Below are 19,056 nucleotides of genomic sequence, written 5' to 3'. Positions count from 1 at the left end.
ACACGTACCGTGCACTTCATGCTTAAAAAAAATGAAGATCTGAACAAAGGGTGATGATGTTACCTTGTGACGACAAATGTGCAGGGTGCAACTTTTCAGAAGTAAACGTACACACCCTTGTGCACCCCCATTTAATTTATAGTTGAGTATTAAGGAGATTTTCCTTGTTGTTGAGACTGTCGGTTTCCTACAAAATCGAACCCCCTTATTATTTTCTCTTTTTTTTTTTTTTTACATATACTCTTTCTTTTTTTCACAGCCTGAATCATCGACAAAAATTGAAGTGCTGCGTGACCTTACTCCGTTGGCGAAACTGAGTGCCTCTAGTCGGCCAGGCATGGCAAACAGCCTTTATGACAACTCCACAGAGACATTCTGGGAGTCTGGCGATGAAGATCGCAACAAGACCAAGGTTCTCACACTTGCCTGTAACCCTGATATGATGCCAACCATCGTGTGTGTCTATGTGGACAACTCCAGAGATTCTTCGGTTGGTTTCTTCGTTCTCATTTTCTTGCCTCTGCTTTTTTTTTTGTTGGTGCATTCTTCAACTTATCTAAACTTGTTGCTATCCTTGTTTGCAATGTTGCAGTATAAAGTGAGTAGCATCACCTTCAAGTTTGGCCCAAACCTGGAGGAGGTGCACAAGCTAAAGCAGGTAAACATGCTGCTCCGAAGTTACTCTTCTGGGTTATTCTGAATGTATGCAAGTTGCCCTCACCTTCCATTCGCTGTGGCATTTCTGGTAGCCTTTATGTACTAGATTCGTAATTGGGAAAAAAGACAATGTTCTTTGACTTTTGCTTCTGCAGATGGATGTGGAAGGCCAGTTTCAGGGCTGGCTGAGCTGTGTCCTGCCCGAGTGCATGCACATTGGCCCCAGCGGTTCTGTGTGGCGGCTGGAGCTTCGAGGACCTGAGAACACCTTGCGGATACGTCAAATCAAAGTTCTGGGTCATTGCCCAGGGTCGGCCACACACAACCATGGCGAGTGCCGCTCTCTCTGCATCCAGCAACGCAACTGTGAAGCTGAGACGCTTCGAGTGTTTCGTCTGCTCACTTCTCAGGTTGGTTGAGACCCTCCTGCCCCTTATAAACTGAAGGAAATTTTTTTGTGCCACAACCTACCTTTGTCGGGTAGGTTGTGTGGTCACGTTGCAAGCAGTGATGCTTCCGTGTCACAACCCTTGCCAAAGCAGCCACATTCCTTTTGAAGCATAAATCTCTGGGTGCATGTGTAGCTCAAGTAATCAAAAAAAAAAAAAAAATTTGGAGTCCTCTGTAGCATTGCTGCTTTTGATTAAAATCTTCTTTGAGATTTTGTCATCTAACCTGTGCCACTACCTGCTTCAGGTATGATTAGTACTTATTTTTCATGCTGTTTTCTTATACTCAATTGCCACTTACTTTTTATCGTAAAACGTTAATGAAGCACTCACATTGTAGAGAGTGACATTTTTTTCATATGGAACGTCCATTCCACCTACATTTAGCCAGTTGTGTAGATTGTAGTTTGTATGAGCACATTATATCATGAGGCTGATTTTTAACTAATTTTGCTGTGTCTGTAATAATAACAGTGCTTGAAAAGCACAATCATGGCTTGTACTTTTCGTGTCGAGTTTTTCAAGTTTAATTAATTGTCTAATGTGCAGGTCTTTGGTAAGCTACTTGGAGGAGATGCAGAAAGTCCTGAGGAGGATGTGCCAGGAAGGCCGATTGGCGAAGAGGCCACCAGTCCCGAGAGGCCAGAAACCAGTAATGACCTCAAGGAGCACATGGTTGGCATTTTGTTCAGCAGAAGCAAGCTGACCCACCTCCAAAAGCAGGTGAGCTACACATGAATTGAGATGATACTTGGGTATCGTTAGTTTGTGTGCAGTGGTTTTGACATTTATCCACAACTACTTTCCAACCCTTTGGAATATTACTTTTATAAAGTTTGCAAGTTTGTGCTTCTCCTATGATTTTAAGAATGGAGCATAAGCATTTACAGAAAGAGACAGTATAGTTAAACCTGCTTATGATAAACCTCCTTATAACAAATTCTTTGATATAACTAAGTTTTTCTATTTCCCTCCATTACTCCATAAAATAATGTGTATTTGTGACATCTATGTAGCAAAGTAACAGAGGAAGGAAACTTTGATATAACGAATTTTGGCCGTGGACAATCTAAAAATTTTACCCCGGATTTGGTCGTTTTGGCACGAATATTTATTTTTCACGGCTTCCCCGCCGCTGATGAAGCTAAATGCTGCGGTGACAGCACACTCGTGGCCCCGGTGACTCTCATGCGAGAGCGTGCGCTCGTTATAGCGTGTGGGGGTGAGCGAGGTGGCCAGGCGGGCCTGCGCCCCACGAGCCGGCGTTGCTGCCATCCTTGCCGCCACGGGCGCATGCGCGGATGTGCTTTCCCCTTCCAAACCAAAAAAAGATGACTACTTTTGCGTTGGCAGTGAACGGTTTTACTTAACGTCACATATGTGGGGCCGTGCTGGATATGGAGGGTGTTTTACCGAAATAGTTTCCCACGGTATCTGTGTCGTTCGTGTGTTCGTTTTTGATGCTGTGCGCGTTCATGGTTTCACTGTGCACACATGGTGTGGCCCCCGACGACATTCAGCTTAGCTCTTCTTCTTTTTTTTTTTTTTTTAATGTGGACAGCCATGTTGTCATCACCAAGGGGATGTCAGATTAAGCACTGATGAGAACCCTACGAGACCACGGTGACTTGTTGATAGATCTCCGGAGGTCGACTCGTCACGCGTTTCCGTTTGCGCCGCAAGTTCGAGGGGCTGTATAGCCTTTGCAATTAGCAGATTAGCTCTAGCAGCAACACGACGACGCGTTAAATGCAGTGCAATGAATGTGAGAGCTACAAATTGTTATGTTATACAAAGTGAGGCTGGCAGCCAACTCTTTTGGATCCAATATCACAGAACTCCTAAAAAACGCTGATGTAAGCAAATACAGCCGCTCCAGGGAGAAGGGCTCTTTTCACACAGTCTCTTCGTGCTGAAATTGCACTGGTGCTTGCTGCCGAGATAGCTTGCAGCCTCAGCAATCGCAACCGCGCCCTTAAAATCAAAGTTCACTATTGCTACTCAAGTGACACCACCCCCCTCGTTTTTTCATGCTCACGTTCAATATCGGCGATTTCTTTTCTGTTTGGGCATTCGACGGCAGTTCTAACACGCGGGGGAATGTTATTGTATATGCGCTTTTACCCGCTCGTAAAAATTATGATGCCCGGGGGTATGTTATCGATTTGGGCTTGTTATGGAACATGGCGGCGACTGAAAAAAAAGAACAAACGCCGAAGGTGTAGTCGCTATGGCAATAATAACACAATGTTTTACTGCTAAATAAGTGTTTTGGGTTAGCTCTGCCTTCAGGTCCACTTTTTTTTAATTTGTGCGTTTATTTTTGAAATTTTCGTGAATTTGTTAATTTCGTTATATCCAGGTTTAACCGTATACCTATAATAAGGCACAAAGGGACACATCTCTACTTGTCTAAAAAAAAAGGGGTTGTGAATATTGAAAAGCAGTATTTTCCAGATTTCCAACTTATGTTGGGTTGAACCTCTGTCTATCTTCACAGGTGTGCTCACACATTGTGGCTGCCTTGCGGAAAGAAGCCCGCCGTGTGCGCGAGGAGTGGGAGGCCCTGCTGTGCAGTCCGCAGCCGAGCCCTCCCCAGAGGACAGCGGCTGCCATGGCTGGAGGCAGTGGAACGAGCAGCCACATGCCCGCTATCGGTGGCAGTGGTGGAGACACTTACTGCTTCGAGATGCTCTCCATGGTGCTGGCTCTCAGTGGGTCAGCAGTTGGACGGGCCCACCTTTCACAGCAGGCTGGCCTGTTGCGTGACATCTTCAGCCTGCTTCACACCGGCTCAGCCAGAGTCCAACGGCAGGTGTGTGCAGCTGGTGTTGGCGGCAGCCTGATGATGAAGTCTTTATTAAAGAGTTTATTCGAAGCATTTTCGGCTAGCTGCAGTGCCTTTAACAGTATACATTTTTTGCGGGTATTTCCTGCATTGTAAGATCTAATGCTTCATAACTCCAGTGGTCACAAGAAATGAGCTCCTTTATATTGGACAGAAGCGTATCTTAAAATATTAAAGCTGTGTAAATAGCAAAATTTTTGGTGCAAAGTGAATTTCAATATTGTAAGTTTGAGCATGAATTGAATATAATATTGTTTTAATATTTCTTGAATATCTTTAGACTATCTTTAAGTGCTTTGAAGAGAATGGCAAAAAATATTGGTTGGAGAGGATTCCTAAACATATTCTTATGATATAGCAACATGAAAGGGTTTATTTTTGCTAAATTGATAAAGCACTGGCTGGTTGGTGTTTTATAGCTATCTTATTAAAAATAAGACAATGTAGAGGCCAAATTATAATCAAGTATGTACATGATTTTGTAAAACTAGAATGTTACCGACGACACCTTAGGCATGAATGGCAAAGGGGCTCATTTCTCAGCCTGTCCGCCTCTTTCAATGTCTGTGTGGAAGCCTAACTGACATGGCAGACAAAGTGTTACTCCCTTTGAGTCCGAAGTTCGAATTTTGCGTCGTAGACGATAGTGTGTGTGTGTGTGTGTGTGTGTGTGTATATATATCTACACAGTCGAATCTTGATAATTCGAACTCGAAGGGGCCCGAAAATTTGATCAAATAACGAAAGCTATATGAATGGAGGGCTCACCATGCAGTGGCGCATGTGCATTGAGCTAACACATGAGAGAGAAGCTTCAGAAGACTTACATTTATTTACAAATCTCAGGACATCCGTCATTAATTGAAGTAATCGGTGATGTGCGTCTGCACAGGTTTGCTTTGCAGCAAATGAATCAATTTTGCACGCAGTTTGCAAAGCATTTTAACTGAGGCTTCAGCGTTCTCCTGGCAAAAGAAGAAGCGTGCGGCTAAGTCCGGCACCAGCACACTCTAAAGACTATGACAACTACTGCGTCTCCGCTGCTACCCTCTGCTTCGCAGCCAGAGCATGGCCAGCACAAGACGAGAAAGGAGAAGAGTCTCCACGCGGGGGGAGGAGCAGACCGGCATTTGAGGGAGAACCAACACTCCACGGCAGCATTTTTGTGTGTGTGTGTTTGCGCGTGGCATTGCAAGGACAAGGGTTTCTACGTTACGTGGCAGGGCGGGGAAAGGGAAAGCATGGCAGTGACGCGTCGCAGATCGGCGAGTCAACACTCCGCGACAGCTTTCTTTCTTTTTAGGGGCGAAGCCCATTAAAGCGGCACCTGTTCGTCCCTCGTAGTCGTAGTGTGTAACCAGTGTTACATTTTGACTTGCAAGGTGGTGCCGGTGGGAGATTTCTCCTGTACTTTGCTGAACAATAAAAAGTTTGCGGCGTGCGCGTTAACTAAAAGCCGAATGCTCCTGTCTCTCATTCCCCATTAGCAGCCATTGGCATGTACATTGAGCACTATCTGACAAGAAAGGGTTGCTACGTTATACTCGCTGGGTGTAACCCCCTTAGTTTTAGAAAGGTTTAGCGAGCGTTGAGCCAGAGTGCCATGAATACAATGAACTAGTATATACCATGAACTCGAGGTGGTTAAAGGTGGGAAGTAGATACGAAGCGCAAGCCGTAAGAAAGTAAAAGCCGAATTCTTCCGTCTCTCATTTTCTATTAGCACCCATTGACATGTACATTGAGCACTATGTGACAGGAAAAGGTTGCTACGTTATACTCGCTGGGCATAACCTCCTTGGTTTTCGAAATGTTCAGCGAGCGTTGGGCCGCAGTGCCATGAATACAGTGAACTAGTAAGTATACACCATGAACTCGAGGTGGTTAAGGGTGGGAAGTAGACCCGAAGCGCAAGCCGTAAGAAAGTGTGCGTGTGCCACCTCTCGTTTAGTCCTTAGAATGTCCGCTGGACGGCGGTGCTTCTATATGGGGAATTATATGATGAAAAGATGCGAGATGGTGGTACTTGGAGGGTTGAATAGATGGACGAACGGACACACAGACAGATGCATAGATGGACGCAGGAATGGACGCAGGGGCGGATGCATGGACGAACACAGGGACGGACGCACGCACAGATGCACGCACGGACGGGCGGATGGACGCATGGACGGTCACACACACGGACGCATGTACGGAGGGATGTAAGAATGAATGGACGTACGAATGCTTCGCCCCACTCTCCATCATTCACTTCATGGATATGCTGCCATTTTTTTCCTCTCTATCTCTTTGTTCGCGGCATTGAAAGAAGCGTCTCTACGTGGCAGGGACAAAAAAGGGAGAAGCGTGACACAAGCGTGTCGCAGATTGGCATTTGAGGGAGAGCAAACATTCCGCCACAGCTTTTTCTTTCCTTTTCTTCTTTTCCTTCTTTGCGTGCAGCGCTGAAGTGTCGGAGGTGCAGTGGTGGAATTGGGCGTCGTGTTGAGAGCATTTTTGAAGCGCGGTATGTTCGAAATAACCGTCGCAAGTGCTTGCGCGTTCAAATTACAGGGTGTTTTCACCCATTGGAATACACTTAGCTTTGATGGGACCACAGCGTGAGTTCGAATTAAGTGTGTTCAAATTAATGAGATTCGACTATGTGTATGTGTGTATATATATATATATGTATATATATATATGTATATATATATATAAGAACATCTGAAATTTTGGATGCTGAATTCTTTGGCATTCGTTTTTTCAGAGTTTCTGCTTGAATTTAAGGACCAGCAAAGCATTAATTAATTGAGCCCAAATCTCTTCCACATTTATCATCTCCATGTTTGAACCAGCACTTTCTCGAGTCAATCCATTTACTGTCGTAGTGGAGCCTGAAAGGCAGCTTTGCTGTAATACCGCAGTTGGATGCGGTGAAGCATATTAAAATTATAACTGGGTCATTGTAATGGCGTAGTGCATCTCCATGTTGGTACCAGTGTTTTTTAGTTACATCTAAAACTGAAGAGCTTGAAAGGCGACTCTGCCGCAATACGAATGTGATGGGGCGAAGCATATTAAACATTTGATGGAGCCCGTGTCAATACGATGTTTGCTGCATTTGTCTTTGGGAAATTCGAATAGTTTTAAATAATGAAATTCCAATCACAGTGCAAATAGAATCGAGTAGCAAGAACTACTTAAAAAATGTTCAGAATTTTGAATAATCGCGCAACCGTAGTCATTACAATTGCGACAGTAGCAGAGCCTGAAAGGCAGCTTTGCCGCTATAGAAAAATGTGATGAGGTGTCGCATATTGAAAATCTGAGAGGGTCACCTTCAGTGAACCGGTGACTGTGTTTGTCTCTGGGAAGTTCGAATTATAAAATTTCAATGAGAATCTAATAGAATAGCAAACACTCTTTGAAAAACATTCGACATTTCGAATATTTGCATACCCATATAAAATATACATAGTAGAGGCTGTGTTCCTTCATTTATGTTTTGGCTTGATCATTGCACACAGGTCAGATGCACGAAGTTCGTAGCCGAGTATGAAGTAAACCTTCATGCACTTCGACAAAATGTTTTGTTCTGTTTTGTTTTTTTCACAATTTTATGGTGTCTGCATTAGTGCAACTGCCCATCTGACGGTTGGCTGTTGCCAACCCTATGAACATGTACTCACAATGTTAGCCTGTTGGCATATCTCACCCGATATTATAGTTTTCTCACAACAGCCTGCCATCCTCATATTTTGCTTTGTTTTGTGCAACCGGTTTATAGCCTGTGATGACAATGGAATTGACTGATTGATATGTGGGGTTTAACATCCCAAAACCACCATATGATTATGAGAGATGTTGTAGTGGAGGGCTCCAGAAATTTCGACCACCTGGGGTTCTTCAACGTGCACCCAAATTCGAGCACACTGGCGTACAGCATTTTTGCCTCCATCGAAAACGCAGCCGCCGGGGCCGGGATTCGATCTCGCTACCTGCGGGTCAGCAGCCGAGTACTTTCGCCACTAAACTACCATGGCAGGGCGTTGACAATGGAATTTTTGTGCTCTTGAGTATTCTATAAGTGGGTTCAACTATGCATCCTAAACCATTGATTAAATGTTTCCCTCTGCATTGGTCAAGTCTGTGCCCACCGAAACAAGCAAACATTCAAAGTAAAATGAGAGCAGTCAATACATCGGTGAGTCATCAAAATCTTAACAGTTGGTTGAATGCGCCAGGTTTTCCAAATGGCTCAGTATATACACCTCTGATGATATCCACTGGTGTTTGCATATGTTCGATAATGTATTCGGTCACTCATGTCGTATTTTGCTACAGAGTCATGTTGTGCCCACAGGTGACCAGCCTGCTGAGACGGGTGCTTCCTGAAGTTCCTCCACTCACGCTGGCTGCAGTACTCGCAGTGCCTAACTTGCCACCCAGCGAGTACGGCTTGCCTCCATGCAGCACCACTAGTCCAAATGCCGACAGTGTCGAAGGCGCGGCTCCTTTAGACATTCATCGAGTGGGCCTACTAGATGTTCTACTGGCGTGCGTGGCAAAGGCACTGACTCTGCAGGCCCGATCCAAGGGAGGTCGATCACAAGCCACCACACTGGCCACAGCCATCCACCCGAGAGATCATCTGGGAGCAAGGTGGTGGCTGCGGGGTACCACGGCCAGAAAGCTTGCACAAGGCATTGTGCAGCTTCTGAGAGACATGGCAGCTGTGAGTACGAGGTTTTTTTTTGTTTAAACAGCCGACGCTCTTCAATAATTATAAAGACCGAAGGGCTCAAGGTTTTCTTGTGTTGCAGTTGTAAAGGCGCTGAAACCCTTTGTAAAGTTGTTTGCGCCGCGTGGCGCACGTGTCTCGCACGAAAGCCATATTTTGGGGTGACAACTATTGAGCGATAGGTGGCGTTGTGTTCGCGCGCGGTAATCACCACTATCATCATCATGGTTGGTAGAGCGGTAGCGCCGGTGGTGACCCCTGGTGGAAGGCAAGCCTTGGTGGCGGGCGAGAGAATAGAGGGAGTCTCTTGGGCCGGTGTCGTTTGGCGGGGGTCTGTCTTGGATGGCACCGGGGGCCGTCTGCGATGGGCCCGCGTAGTGAGTCAGGCGTTAGCGACACCGCCTTGTTTGTCGTGTTGTTTAATATTGTGTAAGAATGTCTAACCCCCGTATTCTAGAACGTCCCTTAACTCAACGCTTCACCTTCACTTGAGAAAGCCGATGGGAGCACCCTCTCTAGGCACGGCAAGTCACTGCATATCAGTAATGATCTGCTGTGATTATCGAGTAGCGCAGCGTCATTTTCAGCGGAGTGGTGGCGCAGTGCTCAGCTCTGTCAATTGAAGGGTGGAAGTAGAGACGAGGAGTGTTTGTGAATACGGGGGTTAGCGTGTTGATCACGATTGGTGTTATAATTATAATTCGACTGGCGATATCGTTGTTCTTAAAATAGTTAAATACACATGTGGGTTGTTTGGTTAAATACACATGTGGGTTGTTTGGTTTGTTCTGACTGTGTCTGCTGTGTCCGTTCAGTCAAACAGACAAAAGGTGCGGGAAGTAAACCCCTAAAGAAATGGTGCTATCAAATTTCAAGGCTATAACAAGCCTCTTGTGGAATTTCTCTATTTGCAAGGACACTTCACACAAATGGTTGGATACAAGAAACATTTAAAATATACTTTAGTCCACTTCCAAACTGTACCTGAATGCTCATTCTCCTGATCGAAGCCCATTGTTAGTGCTTCCAGCACTGACGTAGCTCTGTAGGAAGTGGTGCTAAAGTTGCAGTGACATCACACGAGATCTGTAGTGAGCATAAGTGTGTGCAGGGTTCCCCTTCAGGGAAACCAAGGCTCATCGCGCCGCCCCCTCCCCCTCCATATCATGTCAATGTATAGGGCTGACTAGAGTGTACTAGAATGGGGGAGTGGGTCCACTGAAGGCTCCACGCTGAGGCGTTTTTTTCGGAAAATCCAGGTGGCGCTACCATCGCCTTCACCTGAAGACTTAGCCGTGGTTGCCATGGTTACAAGTCCCCTTTGCCACGCGGTTCGCGACGGGTGGGTAGTCTGATAGTTCGCGCGGTTCGCGTGCTGCTCGCGCGTCTGGCGCAGTCTCGCAGCGTTGTTGCTTCGTTCGTGCGTGCGTGGCCGTGAACGGCGTCGCACCGTGCTTCCGCGCCAGTTCAACAAAATCTAAATGTTTATATTGCGAAACGCCCTGCTCGTATAGGTAGTCACGCACGCAAGTACCGTGATTTCCACGGTAATTGTTTACAATCAAGAGCGTAAGTTGAATTTGGCTTTTGCGAAAACGTACGCATCGAAAGTGTAATATGAGCATTAACTGCGATGCTTTTAAAAATGTCAATATAACTGGGATATATAAGTAAGTTTGCGTTTGGTGCAAATTTAGACTCACGGCAGCAAATTGAATATGATGCAAGACTAAAGTTACCAGCTGTTATCACGAGAATTAAAGCTAAAGTATGCGAACCCTTCTGCAAATTTGCAGCTATTCGTTAGGGACGCGTGATATTATTGAAAAACTGAACCAGTCCTGTTGCGATTACGTGAGGGTGTTGGCAAAGGAAGTTTAGTCACATCGGACGGCAACTGTGCTATTCGTAGGAAATGACTTATAGGGCGGACGCACGTCCGTCGCGGTGGTTTTATGATGAGTTTTTGTTCGGCATCTAGTGCTGGTATACGTTGTAGGTATTAATGAAATATGTTATATTTTACCTTTTCTCTTCGTGCCTGCGGTACGTGTCCATGCAAACATTTGTTCGAAACATGAACGTGTTTTCACCTATAGATAGGAAGTCTGAAAGACACCAATAAAGAAGTGATATGCGCAAAATATTTTATTTTAAATTGACTGCGCAAGCTTTTCGCATAAATATAAAAAACAAAATAAATATCATCGAAAGACTTCGACACCGTCGCTCAAGGAACGTCAGGCTCTATGTTGTCCTGCTAAGCTTTAAGTGTTTTGCTCTCGCTCGTTTCGAAGCGTTTTCCCTGTTCATTCCCTTCACTAAGAAGTGAAGGCGAGTGAGCACGTAGAACGAAACGAGCTTTGTGCTCACTGCATCTTTGTGGTCTGGACAGCCGACCGCTTTCGAGTTCAGAAAATTAGTTTTCACCAATGAAAGGATGTCAGAGATGCTATCTGTGTGCAACATGGAAACACTGAAACATTCAGTAAACAAGTTTTCAAGTGAGGCAATGAAATCATACAGCTGTCGTGAGGGGTACAGAAGTCCACCCCAGTCGCATTGCTCCGTGAATTGCGAAGGGAGCTGTTCAGCAACCGCGACAGCTTTCTCAAACAGAAGCACTTCTTTGCATTGTACGCATGCCAACTTCAATACACACTTTCTGGCCACGTACCCTGCTGTGTAGTAAATGAGTCTCGAGTCACTCTTCTCCAAAGTCACATCGATGTGGTCAGCAAACTTTTCTGGCATCGTGGCAATCGTGCTTTCGACCTCGCCAAGTTTTCCCTGTGATATAAGATCATCAATTTTTTTGTGCGTGACCTTTAGACCCTGTCTGTCATGCACAGTGACAAGAGCGTTTATCATGTCAGGGTTTGCGTTTGCGCTGTCCACACTGTGCGCCAAGTTATAAAAGGACAAGCAGTTGACGGTTATTAGAAACTCATCCGGAGAGGGGTGCGCGTTGCAGCCACTTGACTGGCGAACGATGCCGAAGAAATGTTCCACGGGATCGGTGCTAAGTCGAGATGTCATGAGATATTTGAATCCAACGCTCTCTGTCAGGTACTTCAGCAATGAAAGGGTATTTGCTATAGTGACCCTAAAACCTATGGCAGTGGACTCGCTGAGAAAGTGCCGCTTGTTGTCACTGAATGATTCCCAGTCATTCAGGAAGTCCAGAAAATTGGACAGGAATGCCACGTCTGTAGAAGCTGGTCTCAGCGCTTCGGCCCGAAACCTGGAAGTCATCACGGTGATCAGTCGTTGGATCTTCCTGCAAAATAAACAAAAAGAATGTATGTCAGAAGAGCGCTCATCATGCGTTTGAGATGTTTACGATTACACTTAATTCATTTGGAACGTAGGCGCAACTCACGAGAAGAACAGCTGAGTTGCCTCGATGCTGCCACACCTTCTCTCGATGTCCTCCTTGTAGAAGGCCAGGCCCCGTAGGACATATGGACCGAATAGTTGGAAGGCGAAAGGGGTTCTCATCTTCTCAAATGAGTTTGGTTCCAGATGCGTCTCGGTCAAATTGGGCATAACTTTCAGTGTCCTAACACTTCTGTCTAGAAGGTACGCCTCCCGAACCGGATGCACAGACACCTAGAAATATAGGTTGAGGTAATGCAATGTATGCAAAAAACACAATCTTTGTAAAATGTCAACCATGAATCTATACGTACCAATCCGTCTGGTGTTGCAAAGCCTTTCTGGAGAAGACCATTCCTGAGGCATTTTAGCAGATGCGGGAAATCGGAGATAAAGTGCAATTTCCTCATCTCGTCGACAGGATGCTGTATGGCGCCATTTATTTTCTTCGATGACGCCGACACCCCCGCTAGCTTCCACATTTTTCGATTCCAGGGGGCTCCGTCACAAGTGATGTGGTCGACGAACAAGCCCGCCTGTTCCACGAGGATGGTAGCTTCCATGAGAATTTTCAATAAAATGTCTCCTCTCACATTTCCTTTTGTCGCAAAAACGCCCACAATTTGGCTCCATTTTCCAGCGAAAGGCACAAACATGATGACCATGCCGTGATCACATTGCTGGTACTTGTCTTCGGGCTTCGTAAATTCTCCAAGGTCCACGAAGCCTTGAATCTGGCCAGACGCCGTCACATTGAAATGTTCTGACAATTTCATTTCGTCCACCAATAGTCCGCCGTGTCTTTCGAGGTCTGACATGCTCGCGGTTTTTTTCTTTAGAGTGTTCATTACTGCTTGATTAAAACCGAAGGCCGACTCGTATGACCTCAAGTATCTTTTCAAAGTAGTGTTGCTGGGCATCATGAGAATTTCGTTCTTTCTGATGTGCTGATAAAGCCGGGGACTCTTTAGTTTCATGAGTAAACACTCGAGGATCCACTCCTGATTGTAGCGCATGCCCTGCTTGCTGGTTTGTTTGGCAGCTTGAAAGCAAGCGCGAACACTTGCCTGCTGCTTTCGCGGTAGTGACGATATTTTATCCTCTAGTATTTTATCCGCGACATTCGCATTGTTTGCCCTCATCTCTTCGAGACGACCAGCAATGTCCAACAGCCTTGTCGCCATCCGCTTGTTTCTCTGACTCAGGACCCGCAGTTTGGTGGAGACTGAGTTTCTTCGCTCTTTTCGTTTTAGGTAGCTTTTTCTGGTGAGTATTACTTTCCTCACGTACTTGCATGAAATGCATGAAGAACCTGGAAGTATACGAGAAAAAAATTATGAAGAGCTTCCAGTTTTTTACCATGCATGTTTGAAACGCAATTTATGCACTTTCACTTTCTGTAGGCAAACTATTCTTTCGTAAATGTTAATGAGTACTACAAAAATTAGGGGCCACACAAATGTTCTAGCATTAAACAGGTTACTGATTGATTAATTGTACAATTACAAGTGACGTCTCAATAAACGTTTGCCGCACTCACCTTGTTGTTTAACCGCTCCTTTGCACGTGACACTGAAGACAAGGCCGTCGGAATGAGAGATTTGCGGCTCCAGTTTCTTCGTAAGAACGTCATAGGTGAAGTCCTTCGCCCTACCTGCTCCTCTGCAAGGGTGAAGAGATTCTGCGCAGTCCAGGACTTGTTTGGCATCTTCAAGGTTATAGGCGACCTTTTCGGAGATCAGCGTCTTCCGAACATATGTCCGACAAATCACTTCACTCCGGTCGGTACCGTAATTCATGAGCACAGTCTTTTCGATGCTTACGAGTTCACGACTTAGGGAGGCCGAAACATAAGCAATTCCGTCATAATGACGAAACTTGTGCATTGCCCAGTGGTCGTTTGGCCGGACAACGTCTTCAAGTTCAAATGCGTTGTCGCTTTGCCTCGCACTTTCGCAATCTTCAAATCTCAGTTGCGGCTCAACTGATTGCAGCGCAGTTCTTTTTGACGGCTGGTCTTCACAGGTTGGTGGTGAAGCCGCTCTCTTCTTCGTTGACTGCTCCGGTGTGGGCTGCTCGTCAGGACACTTCAGGAGATGAGGTATAATTATGGGTACAGCATCACTGCGAAGTTCCGGCTTTCCCCGCTCTATATATACTTCTCGGCCTTCGATAATATGTACATATTGCCTTAGTATGTATTTTTGCTCGAAGTGCAGCTCGCAAATGGCATCGGTGACTTGCAAGGGCCGATCAGCGCGGTTGAGATTCTGGTCCCATAGCCGGCGTCTTTCTTCGTCTTGAGGTACTCCAAAGAGTGAGAGCTTGGGCTGGTTTTTAACTCTGCTGTATCCGGTTTGGCAGCCTACGACACAACAGTAATTTCTACGCCTAGACGTGCTCATCCTCTAATCTTTTGAAGCAGCTTGGAACGCTCCGTTATGCAACCAGCAGACACATATCTGCGCACGCAAACGTGCCGTCTGCCGCGTATTCTTTGTCCAGACGGCTTTGCTCAAAGGGAAATACAAACCTACGCGTTCACGAAAAAAAGCATACATTTTATTTCATGTCACTTGTTTTTGTCTCTAATAATGTGTAAAAAAAGAACCAGGAGACAAATTGTGAAAACAGCGCACGAACGACGGTGCATCGAACAGACGACGGCGCGTCGAGCAGACGACAACATCGAGCGCTCAGCGTCCCCGCCAGCGCGTCGTGCGGCCCGAACCGCCGCACGACTCGCACGCTCCCGCCGAAACTGACGTCACTTCAGGAGAAGGCTACTGCAGCGCCACCAAATTTTCCGCCGTTTTTGCTTCACCCGCACCGCTTGCCGCCGGCCACAGTGGACCCACTCCCCCATTCTAGTACACTCTAGGGCTGACCTTGTGCCCTTCTTCTTGAGTCGCAGCACACCCTGCTTCTTATTATGTCAATTTGTAGAGTAGCTTATCGTATCGATGACTATGAGCGTGCTGATCGTAAAAGAGAGCTAGGAACAATGGCGTGGTCACACCCGGCTGCCTCTGACAGGCAGTTGTGGTCGATGCTTAGACAAGTAAAGACGTGTCCCTTTGTGCCTCAATCTCGTCTATAATGAGTTGCGGGCCAGCCGCTGCCCAGATCCCCCCAAAAAACTGCGTTATTATTGCCCTAGTAATTACATGAACACTTTCGGCGTTTTTTGCCGTCGCCGCCATGTTCTTTAACAAGTCCAAATCAACAACATGCCCCCGCACATCGTAATTTTTACAAGTGGGTAAAAGCGCTGTCGGGCCGATGGGCTCTTATCTGCAGCACGCACAGTGGAAGCAGGGCGAGGAGAGCACATGCTCAGTGCATTGGCACGGATTGAGCATCAGCATCCAAAAAAGCCTCAGGGGGCGGAAAAGTGGCTGGCAGATAAAAAGGGGTTGGAGACGAGCCCGGGGGCATTTTGGGGGGCAGGCCAGCGATGGCATGCAGTGTCGGTCTCGCTAGGCACGATGAGGCTTTCCTCCGTGCGTGCTACAGAGGGGAGGCCCCGCCGGTTTGGGGGAGTCGGCTAACACGCGTCCGTGGCTCGTATTCTACGACGAGTTGCGTGTTAGATTTCCTGCTGCTATGTTTCGCGCTGGCTTTCCTGCCGTTATGCTCCCCAGATGAAGGTCCCGCCTCTGCTCAGGGGGGTTGATAGCTGGTATGTTGATGGCTCTTGCGTGTTGAGGGGGTTTGATGGCTATTGCGTGTTGATGGCTCGTATTTTATGATGAGTAGCGTGTGAGTTCGATTTCCTGCAGTTATGTTTCTTGCTGGCTTTCCTGCCGTTATATTCCGTGCCGTATGTTCCATTGACCGCCTGTCTGCGGGGTTTGTTGATTCCAGGTTTTCGGTCCTCCTTTGTGCGCTAGTGCTGTGTTGTGCCAGTCTGGAAGGCCAGTTGTGATTTTTTTTTAGCTGTAAATTAAAGGTGGTTCTTGTTCTGGCTCGGCTCATGTCCTGTGAATTTTGGCTGACTGACAATATACGTCAGAGTGTGGCTTTTTTTGGATGCTGAAGCTTGTCCCGCGCATGTGCACTGAGCACGTGCTCTCTTTGTCCTGCTTCCACCGTGCGTGCTGCAGATAAGGGCCCATGGCCCAACAGCGCATACATTAATATCCTCCCGCGTGTTAGAACTGCCATCGAATGCTCAAACAGAAAAGAAATTACCCGTATTGAACGAGCATGAAAAAACTAGGGGGGGGGGGAGGGAGTCACTCGAGTAGCAACAGTGAACTTTGATTTTAAATTGATATTAAAGTCAAATAGCAATATACGTCAGAGTGTAAGCTAAATGTATGACAACATCTAAAAGTGCAATATTATCAATAGTGCCCTACTTACCGAGAAATTAAGCTAAATGTACCACACGACGAGCCCCACAAAAGAATCATCCGAGGATCAAGAGACGTAATAAAATGCTGCTTGTCCGTTTCTGTTTGTCTTCTAAAAAAAAAAAAAAAGAACTGCCTGGCATTAGTACAACGGGGAATGATGCGAGTGGTTCAAATATTCCATTTTTGTCTGTTTGGACTGGATAGGTGGTGCTATCTAGCGGAGCCCAGTTGAACCAAGCAAGCAGAACCATGGCTTCTGAGATGACAGAAAATTGTGCAATGGCCATTGCTGCTGCTGTGACTCCCGCTACTTTCGCTCTGCTGCTACTAGTGTCAGTGGCCGTGCAGTAAAGCTGGGCAGCGTTGTGCACGGCAACAGTGACGTGAGACGGACCACTTTCAGGAGGGATTTGAAGTGTGCTAAAGCAATGCGGACCACTAAACGTGATTTTATTTTAAAATAAACACTTCCTTGGCACGAAAGTAGCACTGCGAGGTTTGTGGACTGCTATTTCAGCAATCAACATCGACTTAATATTTGTCTTTAGTGTCCCTTTAACTCGTTAAAATGGCCAGACATAGGCGGGAACTGTAACAACAACTCGTGCATTGATTATGCAATACTCTGCCATTTAGCTCCTGTAGTTATCATATGTTCGTATACTTTCTTGAGTATTTTTGCACGTGAACTATCTGTATGTTAGTATCTATGTATATGTGGGTGGCATTGAGAGTGCTAGCCGGGACCATCCACATCTATACCAGGGCTGTGAGAATATTGTGCTATTGATTCATTCAAACTTTACTTTCAACAGCTTGAAGTGGGTAGAAAACACAAGTGGGGTAGCACGAAGCATGCTCAGTTTAAAGCACGCCTCTACTTTCGCAGGGTAAGCTTACAGAAGCCTGGGCCAGGGTGACCAAAGGAGCCATTGCTGAAAACATTCTCAACTTGACTAAGCTAGCTGAGAAGTACAGGACACCTGCAGAATGCCTCAAAACACCAACGGTATGGCCCTTTGCTTGTTTCTATGGTTAAGTCCTGCTACAACAAAATTGACGAAGTACACAAAAAGTTTGTTGTCGCAATATTTCATTGCCGCGAAAGTTGATATATAGACCTCAAAAGTGGATAAAATATGATCATTATGACTTGTCCTCAGCTCCCTGCTAGTGTACACATCATTTTCTGCATCAAAATCTCGTTAACTCAGATGTATTTGGCAACACACTTGCATTTTCTTGGGCATAACCAGCACAAAATTCAAGGATATTTGGAGCTAAAGTTGGGATGCAGGTTATACATGTGTTCTTGTGTGCAAAGTGGCTTCAGGAAAACACACGGGAATAATTTTTATTTATTCTTTATTTTTTTACCATGATTTATAGAGGAGGATGCAGTTCGTATGCAGGAATGAGTTTATACCCCCCCTCAAGAAAGAATAAGAAAACACAGTTCGCTCTTACTCCACAGTCTTAGTGTTCGGCATCATTGTTTCCAAGTGCTCCATGCGGAAGAGCCGTAATCTGTCCTGCGTTTTACTGGTATCAGTGGTGCTCATCGCGAGATGCAAATCGTCGTAGTTAAGACAGGGTTTACAGCAGGTACTGAATGTATTCATGGGAGCTTGGGCACACATTGAAATGCCTGATAAGTTTAATGGAAGGAATTGAAGCTAATTCGGACATAGCTGTGGCAATTTAACCTTCTGAGCCGAGTACAATTGCATCAGTTAGTTTTTTCCGGCTGTGAGATTTTCTTCAGACAATATAGCAGTTTCTCGGGAATCTGAAAACTTTGGAAGTTCAAATAGCCTGAATAGTAAAATTCCAATGCGAATATTTTCATATAGCAAGCAGCTTACGAAAAATATTCAATAATTCGAATGTTCGCACAACTCTAATGAAAAGTCTATTGCTTGCATGCAATAGTGGAAAGGGGGTCTTACATGAACACGGGGGTCTTTCGATGTGGTCGCACTGCCCTGTAAGTCACTTACCATCGATAATTTATGGCAGTCCTAGGTAAGTGTCTCTGTTTTTTTTTTTTGTTTTTTTTTTCATCTGTTAGCACTCACGAAAATGTCTTTGAAGTGGTAGTGCCCAGGAAAGTTATTTACTGTAAAGGGATATCTTGTGCACTGTTACATATGGTCAGCTGATGGGGGCTAGAAAACTTTTGTTGTATTGGAAATTTTATTGTAGTGGTGTTCGTTATAATGGCAAGATTCAACTGTAATTGCAGTCCACACATTGTGGCTCCCATATTTAGTGAATACTCTGTTTTTCTGGCCTCTACCTTTTGCTAATTCCTTGAAATGTCTGCTGCTTTTTTGTCTTCTTTTGTCTTTTCACTTTGTTTGCATAGTTGTGGCTGGCATTGGCCTCTCTCTGTGTCCTTGACCAAGACCATGTTGAGAAGCTTTCATCAAGCCAGTGGGCCAAAAGCCGTGGTGATGGACTTCAGGCTCCGCCCAGGGTAAGACTTGATTAACCAGAAGTTGACAACAACTTTGGCTTTTTGTGCTTGGTAAGTAGGACATAGAAAGCATGCAGAGGGTTATGTGGTATTCTCCCTGTTGTCAGCACTGAAAGCTTGAACCTGTGTTTGCGTTTTTATGTAGCTTGCAAAGTCAT

General features: G+C 45.7%; 1 protein-coding gene across 2 annotated transcripts in view; it reads left to right on the top strand.

The window, feature by feature from the left end:
- hiw (MYC binding protein highwire) overlaps positions 1–19,056 on the top strand; it is a 169,108-nt gene that overhangs the window by 126,796 nt on the left and 23,256 nt on the right. For both annotated transcript variants that reach the window (XM_075882117.1, XM_075882116.1), the window contains exons 62-69: positions 260–490; positions 593–658; positions 813–1,067; positions 1,656–1,829; positions 3,607–3,921; positions 8,303–8,674; positions 17,309–17,428; positions 18,788–18,898. In XM_075882117.1, the coding sequence (XP_075738232.1) occupies positions 260–490; positions 593–658; positions 813–1,067; positions 1,656–1,829; positions 3,607–3,921; positions 8,303–8,674; positions 17,309–17,428; positions 18,788–18,898 (1,644 nt within the window). The remainder of the gene's footprint in view (positions 1–259; positions 491–592; positions 659–812; positions 1,068–1,655; positions 1,830–3,606; positions 3,922–8,302; positions 8,675–17,308; positions 17,429–18,787; positions 18,899–19,056) is intronic.

This window comes from Rhipicephalus microplus, chromosome 2, assembly GCF_043290135.1.
Source record: "Rhipicephalus microplus isolate Deutch F79 chromosome 2, USDA_Rmic, whole genome shotgun sequence".
Classification (NCBI taxonomy): domain Eukaryota; kingdom Metazoa; phylum Arthropoda; class Arachnida; order Ixodida; family Ixodidae; genus Rhipicephalus; species Rhipicephalus microplus.
Note: the sequence above shows the minus strand (reverse complement) of the source record. Positions and strands in the feature narration are given on the sequence as shown.